This window comes from Gopherus evgoodei, chromosome 2 (assembly GCF_007399415.2).
Source record: "Gopherus evgoodei ecotype Sinaloan lineage chromosome 2, rGopEvg1_v1.p, whole genome shotgun sequence".
In the NCBI taxonomy this organism is placed as follows: domain Eukaryota; kingdom Metazoa; phylum Chordata; order Testudines; family Testudinidae; genus Gopherus; species Gopherus evgoodei.
Window position 1 is genome coordinate 30179680 of NC_044323.1, and position 10254 is coordinate 30189933.

Genomic DNA, 10254 nt, shown 5'->3' on the forward strand with positions numbered 1-10254 from the left:
AACGTTTTTGTTTGCAGGTGTTAAGTATAGCTAGGGCCCTTCGTTTTCAGTTGTTCTTTTATTTAATTTTTCCTTGGAATTTTTCAGTTTATTATATCCCTAATCCCCAAATAAAATTTTTCATTTGAATAAACAGTTTACTATTGTAGACTTACGCTTAGAAATATTTACATTTAATAATTGGGCAACACCATTTATAGTGCACACAGTCAACTTCATCCTTTCTCCTGTTTTATTCCTTGTGTTCTGAAACGTATTCTGATATACTTTCATTTTCTTCCCATTTTAGTGTGTCAAATCTTTATATCATTATCTGCTAACAGCTTGAAATGTGTACGTGGTGGGCGTGAGATTTGTCACCACTCTCAGATGCACATGCACTTCAGAGCTTGTTTGTGTGTATTTTCTAGACTAATATGTAGCCTTACTTCAACAGGCAGTTTTGCATATACACGCAGACTAATGTTTTATCATAATACATATATTTCATGCAATGTATTGTATTTTCCTAATAAAACAAGTTATTTTTAATATATTTGAATGATACAAAAGTAGGGTAAAAATCAGAAAAAAAATAATACTTTTTGTAAAACCAAGGAATTTTTCAGTAAAAATATTTTTAAACTGAAAATGGATGGGCTTAAGTATAGCCAAACACATTACTTGAATCTTCTCAGGTTTATTAGCCTTTCAGTTTGTCTATGAGAATTGAACAGTTCCATACATAAATGAGTGGTGGTTTACATATCTAGATATTTCTAGTAAGTTTTTGTGAAATGGAATCCCTCCTAAACAAGTTCTTTTTTGATAAAGTAATCTTAAAAAAAAAAAGGTTGTTATACATCATATTACATGTTTGTGTGTTTTATTTCAGATAAATGGAAATCCTCTTCTGGGATAATAAGAAATGGAAAAGGTTCTCAGAATAAAAGTCAGTTTAGGACAATTGCACCAAAGATGGTACCTAAAGTTATAACATCAAGGGTGGTGTCTTGTCTTCCACCTGTTCTTCCTGAACAAACTAATTCTATTTCATCTGCAAGCTCTAAACCACTTATAATGCCAGCGCAAAACTATACTCTAATGCAAGTTGCTGGTCATGAGGGAACTTTTTCTCTTGTAGCTTTACCACATATCACTCCTGCACTGGCAGCACAACGAATCCAACAATCAAATGTGCCCCCTCCTGAAAACCTCAAACTACCCATTCCTAGGTATCAATCTGTAAAAAATAAATTGTTGATTGACAAAAAAACATTTCAAACCTCTTCTTCAAGTGCACATAACAAGATTTCCAGCAAGATGCAAACTTCAACACAGACACCAGCAATGACTACTTCAACTGGAGACCTTCCTGACGCTCATTCTACTACAGATAAATTGTTGATTGACAAAAAAACATTTCAAACCTCTTCTTCAAGTGCACATAACAAGATTTCCAGCAAGATGCAAACTTCAACACAGACACCAGCAATGACTACTTCAACTGGAGACCTTCCTGACGCTCATTCTACTACAGATAAATTGTTGATTGACAAAAAAACATTTCAAACCTCTTCTTCAAGAACACATAACAAGATTTCCAGCAAGGTACAAATTTCATCACAGACATCAGCAATGACTACTTCAACTGGAGACCTTCCTGAAGCTCATTCTACTACAGATTCATCTGAACAAGTTATTTTAATTGATCATGGTTCTACTGAAATTACAGTTGGTACTTTACTCAGTGAAAACAACTGTGTAGAATCTGGATCTCCTTTATTAAAGAAAACAGAAACTGCTGAAGATAGTATTTCGGGACTATCTGTCATTAAGGAATGTTTGTCCAAGCCAGTGAATCCAAGTAATCCTGTGAAAATGAGTCTACATTCCATGAAATCAACTATTGAAGCCACAAAAGGCTCACTCATAACATCTGAGAAACTTAAAGAAAAACTGGTGAATTCTGCAAATTCTGTCACTGTCCTGTCACCGGCAATATTTGGCAATGAAGTTCAATTGACTCAGTCCGCACCAAAAGGAAAGCTTCCTATTTTGCCATATTCAAGAATGAAAAATGCAATATTCTGTAAATCTAAACAAAATTCTAACACTGTGGCTGCATCTACTCCTGGGCGAAGACCTGAATGTGAAAAAATACCACCTTTGGTAAAAACCTTTAACGTTTCTACCAGAGTTTATGATAAACTACTAGCGATATCTTTTGCACAAATCTCCAAACACGCCCCCTGTGAAAATACCTTCAGTCCAGCCACTAAACTGGATGTTGATAATCTAAAGAAATTGAATGGTGTAGCCTCTAAAAGAAGAGGTAGAAAACGAAGAACCCCAGATGATAGATTGGCATTTCAGACCAAAAGAAGAAAGTGCATTATTAATAAATGTAGAGAGGGTAAAAAGAGAGTAAAAGTTGATCCCCATGAATCAAAAGGCAGTAGGGCTGAGTCAGTTAAAAAATACCGTAGTATCAGACCAAAACCTGTAGTTATGCAGGCTTTAGCTCCACTGACTTCTGCAGCTATAATAGAGACTCAGACTCCTGACTGCACAGAACAAGACATTTTCTTAAATGATACACTTCCAAATAAATATTTAAGCTGTAAGCAGAGTGATGGCACTCCTGCTAAACAAAGTGATCTGTGTAGAAATTTATTTTCTACTGTATCTAAGCCATGGCATAAGTGCCATGTCTGTAACCACAACTTTCAATTTAAACACCATCTTCAGGACCACATGAACACACACACAAATAGACGGCCTTATAGCTGTCGAATTTGCCAGAAAGCATATGTTCATTCAGGAAGCCTAAGCACTCACATGAAGCTTCATCACAACGAAGGCAGACTCAAGAAACTTGTGTGTTGTGAGATTTGTGCCAAAGTATTTGGCCATGCAAGAGTATACTTTGGCCATCTGAAGGAAGTACACAGGGTTGTTATCAGCACCGAGCCCTCCACAGGCGAACAGCAACTGCAAGATGCTTTAAAGAATAGAGACATAAATGTAAAAGGAGCAGAAGAAACAGTAGAGAGGTGAGTGCATATACAAGTTAAATGTCAATAAGAAAATGATTTCATTATTTGTGTCATTTATGGACTTCTATTATAAAAGTTTTTTTATTTTTATTAACTTTTTCTTCCAAGGTGAGATTCAGAGCTGCTTGCAAATTTTGTTAGACCTCTCTAGTCAGTCATCTAGTCCATCCCTTTCCTCCTATAATCCATCAGGATTTATTAATCCTAAATTATCATTGACCGATTGGTGTCTAGTCTAGTCCTGAATATTTCCTGTTAAAATAATACCATAACCGATAGTGGAGCTGGGATTTTTTTTCATTCCCTGACTTCTTACAGTTAAAAAGTGTTTCCTAATATTTAATCTTACTTTTTAGCCCTGTTCTCATCTGTATTCTTTCCAGTTTATATTTTTAAAAAGAATGGTATTCAAAACTGAACACAACATTTCAAAACATCAAATGGTGTTGCATTGTTTACTTGTACTCTGTTTACCATGTTATGTATTGTTACCCTATTTTTTCTCAGAAGTGCTGCTATCTAGTCCATATTCATGCATTTGATTACTGCTTTCTACTATCTATCATAGAAGGTACAAAATGCTCCTGCTCCTACCTTTATGATTTGTGGTGAACTAATCTTTCCATGGTCGGATAAATGCTGACTTTTTAGTTTGTATTACTATGCGTTTGTATTTATTAAAATGTAGTTTATTAAGTTCATTTTGTTTCTCTACTGTGTCAATACTATACTGTGTTTTAATTTGACCCCTCTCTGCTTTATACTATTGTGAGTTTGATTAGTGACTTCTTTATCCTCTGAACTGTTAATTAAAGTTTTAATAGCATTGGACCTAAGTGGACACTGCAACACCTCATTCATTTTCACTATCCAGCTTACGATGAATCATTTATAGTTACCCTGTTAGTTTGAATTTTTTAGTCAGATTTGTATCACTGTATAGAAATTCCATCTAATCCATATTTCTTCAGCTACTATGGGAAAGTGTTGTGTGGAGCCCTGTCAAAAACCTTATTCAAATCAAAGCGATGCTGTCTGTCTGTACATCTGTTTCCTTTATCTTTCATGTTTGGTATCCAATTACAGAAAGAAATTGAAAGGGCATTAACTGGTTATAAATTATATATTTTTAAAATATCTGTACCTATGTAATCAACAGTTTCATAGACTACTCCTGGGGTAATTCTACGCCACTGCGCATGTGCAGAATTTATGTCCCCCACAGATTTCTTTGTTTCCCTGTAGAAAAATGACTTTCTGACAGGGAAGCAAAGGGAAGCTGCAAGTGCGGTCATGCGAGCCTCCCCAGCAGTATGTTTCGGGTGCTCAGAGCAGCCAGAGAGAGGTGGGGCAGGAGGGCAGTACTGATGAAGACCCGGCTGGTTGCTCCTACTCCAGGCTCAGCTGCTAGTCACAGCTTGGCTGTGGGGGACGGGACTTTCTCTTCTCCTGCATGGCATCTGGGGCCGGGTCGGACCCACCCACAGATTTCTACCGCGGCTGCAGGAAGCTCTGCAAACTCCTCGCTTTCTGCACCCATCGCTCCTCAGCTACACGGGGAAGGATCCCTGTACAGGGAGCTGCTCCCCCATCTGCCCAACCCCCGGGCATCCAGACCCCCTCATACTGCTCAGCAGACCCTTCTGCTGAGCCTCTCCCTCCCCCACACTCAGAACCCTCTTCCTCCTTGATGAGCCCCACTCCCCCTGCACCTGGACTGCCCTGGCGAACCACCCCCACCCCACCAAGCCCCAATCAGCTGCACCTGGATTCCCAGCCCACTGAACCCCACTCCCCTAGCATCTGGAACCCCACACCCATACCTTCCTGCTGAGCTCTGTCCCCCACACACACACTGATACTCCTCTGCTCCTCCCTCCTACCCTCCCCGAGCCCCAACCACCTTCATCTGGACCCCACTGCAGAGTCCCATACTGTTGTACCCAGAACCCCCAACAAGCCCCTTTGCATCCAGGTTACACCCGGATCCCCACTGAGCCGCCCACACCCAGATTGCCCCACACAGAACCCCCTCAACCCACACCTGGTTCCCCCCATAGTAAGCTCTTCCACACTTGGATCCTGCCTTGCTGAGCTTGCCTGCCCACACAGAGGGGCAGGCCAGGACCTTGCACTTGTCAGAGTTTGGTGCAGCCTCATTGCTAAATCCATGTCCTGGGGGCGCTGCACAGTGATCTCCCACCTCTGTGCAGCTAGTGGCCTGTGCTCCCCAGTGCTATACTGGAGCCTCCACATTTATTTGACAAATAAAATTTGCAGAATTTTAAAATATTTTGTGCAGAATTTTAAATTTTTTGGCACAGAATGCCCACAGGCAGAATGCCCTCTGTTTTATTTTTCCTATTTTTGCCTTTAAAAAAAAACAACTTGGATTTTTCTCATGTCAATAAATGAAAATAGACTAATGAATTTCTCTTTTGAAAGTAAATATCTAGTAATTTTCACTTCCTTCTTATTAGCACAGTGCTGTAATATTTGGGTTGCCAAAATATGCTGGGATATGGTTTGTGTTGTGTTTTAACATTTCATTTAAATTCATCTAGGGGTTGGTAAAAGTTTTACAAAACCTGATTTTGGAGACAATTATTTTCCTGATAGTTTCCGTTTTTGTATAATTTCATATAATTTGTTTTGTTCACCCCATACTGCCCACTAGTTTATCACTTTATTTTTCTTCTCAGTCCTTATAACCAGATATTTTATTAATTGCAGTAAAAATGCCTGGTTTTAATAAAGTAAATATAATGTTCCATAAATTCCTCCGCCTTTTCCACTTCTTAAAATTTAGAAGATTAGAAATTTCCGTTCTAATTCCAAACATGGCTAGTATTGAAGTAGCGTACATGTTCCTTTTTTTTTTTTTTTCCTGTTTTAGGAGAAATAAATGCAATTTTGAAGATTTATTTCAGAGTCAAGCAGAAGTCAAATTACAGATCAAATGTGGCAGATGCCAGTTTACTGCACAATCTTTTGCTGAGATGAAGTTTCATTTGTTGTGTTTTCATGGCGAGGAGCTCCCAGGAAGAATAAAAGAAGGAATTCTACAGGCAGGCAAGGGAGCTCAGGAAGAACTGATGAAACATGCAGCTCATTTCTGGAAGCAGCGCAAAGAGAGACGAAATCCAGTCAAACATGGCACTTGTGAGGAAGAGTGTTATGCTTTTCCAAAACTGAAAAGGCAAATATATATTCATCAAAATAATTTTAATACTTTAACCAAAAATGAGGTTATTCCATCAGGTAACAGTGAACCAGGAAAGGAGCTGCAAAATTTTGGCTGTGCCACACAAAATAAAAAAATTCAAATTTGGTGTAAAGCTGATTATAACTGCATTTTATGCAAGCAGATATTTGGAAGAAAAGAGGGGCTTTTCAGTCATTGGCAGAATCATCATAATTGTGAAGACCCCTCTGTTCTTTGGACTATTTTTAATTCATTCTCCAAACAGGGAGTTATTGAACTTTCTAATAACGCTGAAAAATGAAGCAGTGGCAAAATTCAGCTAGAAAAGTATTCCATTTCCAAGGTTACTGATTTATTTGTGTCTGATTTTCAGTGTCACAAAAATGTACAATTAATGCACTCATTCTCTTTTTGATGATCAGTTGCAGTGGTTTTACATGTAGTTTAGGTTTGTTTGCTGAATACAAAACTCTCAATTCTCACCATAGGCCTTTTCATATATATAATACACACAAATCTGTTATATAATGCCATACTTAATATTGATGCACAAGGACCTTCACAGAAACAAGTATGCAGAATGTTAGAGATTGAAATTAAGAAGAAAAAGGGAGGAACTGATATTATATTATGCTGTACTCAGAGACATTAATGTTGCCCTTTGTAAAGTAATGGTGTACAAATGTTCTTGTACAGAATGACAACCAGATTGAAAATATAATTTTCAGTCTTAACAGTGCCTCCAGATTTTATGGGAAATGTATATATGCATTCAGTTCTCTGGATGCATGTTAAGATTCAATGTACATGCTTTTATGCTTATAAATATGGAGCACAGTTGTACAGTGGGACAGTAGAAAACCACAAGAAAATGTATTAATGAACTCCAAGGAGTTCCTATGGATTTCTCTAGAAGTCTTCAGAACTTAAGCTTTCTTTTAAAAAAAAAAAAAAAAAAAAAAAAAAAAAAAAAAAAAAAAGTTAGATATTCTGATTGTAAAGATAGCCTTCTCACTGCTGGCTCTTTGAATCAAGATTATAAGCCTTGTTTAAAGTCTGTTGTGACCAAATAGGGTTCCCATATTGTTTGGCCAGCAAATGTAGACACTGACTAAAAGTTATGCTACTATGAGCTAAAACCTTGTCTACACCTAGACTTTTTGGGGGACACTAATGTAGATGGCGTAGATACTCACTGCTATGTTGTCTAACAGTGCTCAAAGGAGGTAAGATGACACAGTGATGAAAATGATGGTGCTCCTTTTACCCTATTGTTTCCTCCATTTCTACCATCTGTCAAGCTGTACCTGTGGTAGTGCAGTCATGGAAGAATTATCCAGAGAAAGTCTGAGGTAGGCACATAACTTGCTAAAACTCTGAAAAGTCCAAGACTTTAGCCTGATTATGGGAACATAGGAAGATAAGGCCTAAAAAGTGTTGGATTCTCATAGTGAGATCCTGGAAGATATTACACGATTTTTCTGTTTTCTGTAATATCAGTAAAAGTCTGATAAGCTGATAACTTAGAATGACATTCCTTATTCTGTAATGCTGTTTGGTGTTTAAGTATGAGACTGAAGCCAAATAAAACAGAAAACAAAAAGGAAAAATATCACAGAAACTGCAGTTGTTTGAGGAAGGGGAAAAGTCCCTGAAGAATTTGACAACTTCTTTCAAATTCCCATGGATTCAAATGCTTGGTTGTTTCATTACTTTTACTTTTGTCAGAAAGATACTATTTTCATATGCCAAACTAGTTCTGAAATACTTTATTTTATGTTCTGGTCGGTTGTTTTGATGACTTGTAAATCTCTACTGCCTGGAGATATAAAAATTGTTCATACTCTGATGCTAACATGTGTATCCATATTGTACCTTTCACATGTACTCTTACTGAATAGGTGAAGTAAACGTGTGCAGAACATGTAGAAAGGAATACTTTTAAAGTTGAGTGTTTCTTTTCAAACAAGGAGTATCTTTCATTTAGTACAGTATATTTACACTAAGAAGTATTCTTTCCTGAATTAGCATGTTTTCATTGAGAAGGATACTTCTGAATTAGCCTTTGCTAATTTTCAAATTCAAACTGCTTAGACTGGTGTCTTTGAGATTAAATTCTAGAATATAAGAATAATCCCTCCTCTAGTTATATAGTTGAAACACATCAAAGGAAATTGTGTAACACTCACTTTCTGTTTTCATTAAATAATAATTTAAAGATGTTACAACCATGTCATGTTTAAAAGGACATGGGTTTTAATTTTTTTGTCCTCCCTTTGTTTTAAGATCTAGCCAAAACCTTGCAAATAAAAAAATCTTCCTTTCTGTTCTGCTCATGTTTTTTTATTGCAAATACTAATTCCCCACACCCCCCAAAAAATCCTCTTTCCTTCTAATGTATTTTTAAAGGAGTTTATATAGATGCAGCTTTATTGTTCTCTTCCTTGTGTTCAGGAGTAGCATCAGTGATGTCAGGGCAGTTCTTGGAAAAACCATAAGAAAATATTTGACAAAATGCTGCTGCAACAGAGCCGGAAAGATGGAAGGGCAAGCACACACATTTACCCTTTTTTTTGTTCACCAAACAATTACAAACACTTATTATATATTTTTTCTTTAAAAGAAAAATCCCCACAGATACTAATTTTATTATATTTATTTATATAATAAAATTAGTATCTGTGGTGATTTTTCTTTTAAAGTAAGAATTAGAATTCTTCACAAGCCATGAGATCCTCACTCCCTCTTCATTCAGTCCCTTGACACTGAGTAAAAGCCAGAGAGCCATAAAAGATCCTCATATTTCATCAGTTTAAAGGCAGATGAGACCATGGTTCTAACTTCTCAGTGTCCTCTTGAGTGCTTATCAGACACTAAAACAAAAAGGTTGAGACATATTTTATAAATTTCAGGGTTTTATGATTATGATAGCCTGTGCAAGGAAATACAAAGTTTTGGGTATTTGAAAGTAGTTCAGTATTAATTACAGTTATATACTTTGCTTTACATGTGCTTTTGCTTTGAATTTGTATCCAATATGATAATAATCGGAAGCAACATGTGGAAACCTATTTACAGCACCAGTAAATAGAGCATATTTACTGCTAAACAAAGTGATTGTCATGAATACAGTTTACTGTTTATCTCAAAGTTGGACAAGCTAACATCTGTTTTTGCACATAAACGATTTTTTAAATTATTGAAATGAATGTCTTTGTTTTTGTAGCTGTAGTTTTTGGTACTCTGTTTTTTGTTTGTTTTCTTCCTTACTAAAACTGTTTCAGCTTCACTCTTCAACTTTAAAGCTGTTCCTCATATGGAAGATTGTTCCTTCATCAGCATGTCATAAATAATCAAAGCTGGATGAGTTCCATTGCCTTCTCTGGCTTGCAGAATCTTGCCCTTCTCCAGCTGCACCACTACAGTTTCCTGTGGCCTGCTTGACATGATTTATGGCAATAATTGCTAAACTTCATTTATTTATTAGAATGTAGGTCTCTGCTATTTTAGCTCCATCAGAGCTACTGTCGTGCCTTGTTAGATACTTATTTTATCTACCATTCACTGCGTGTCATAAGAAGGATGAACAGGAATTTAGGAGAGCAGATTTAAGTTTTAACTTTATGCAGATAGTACTGATGTTTGAGACTCACCGGTTTATCTAGGCCCAACCATGTAGTTTATTATATTTCTACAGTACATCCACCTATATATACATTTGTTTTGGAAGGACATTTATAACTATAAATTCAACTAATGTTGAATTTACCATTATCAGACCTGTGTAACGTTGGTTTGTGTTCATCAAACATAAAGATTAAAATGCTATAACTTTAATAGGTTTACTTGTCAAATTCCCTATAGCTCTGAAGTGTGAAAATGTCTGGGCACTGAATATGACACAAGAAAAACTGATCTCTTAAAGAAAAGTATATATGATGGCTTAAAAAGAGTGGCAAAGGTTGATCTCATTTTAATGCATAGTTTTGCAGCTGATTCATCACAGTTTGG

General features: G+C 36.6%; 1 protein-coding gene across 12 annotated transcripts in view; it reads left to right on the forward strand.

Annotated features, from left to right (window-relative positions):
- The window catches only part of ZNF438 (zinc finger protein 438), an 82880-nt gene extending 74312 nt beyond the window's left edge, over positions 1-8568 (forward strand). For 11 of the 12 annotated variants that reach the window (XM_030550227.1, XM_030550228.1, XM_030550224.1 and 8 more), the window contains 2 exons: positions 875-3035; positions 5935-8568. In XM_030550227.1, the coding sequence (XP_030406087.1) occupies positions 958-3035; positions 5935-6544 (2688 nt within the window). In that variant the 5' untranslated portion in view covers positions 875-957 and the 3' untranslated portion in view covers positions 6545-8568. The remainder of the gene's footprint in view (positions 1-874; positions 3036-5934) is intronic. The other variant, XM_030550229.1, reaches the window with a different exon arrangement.
- The last annotated feature ends 1686 nt before the right edge of the window (positions 8569-10254 follow it).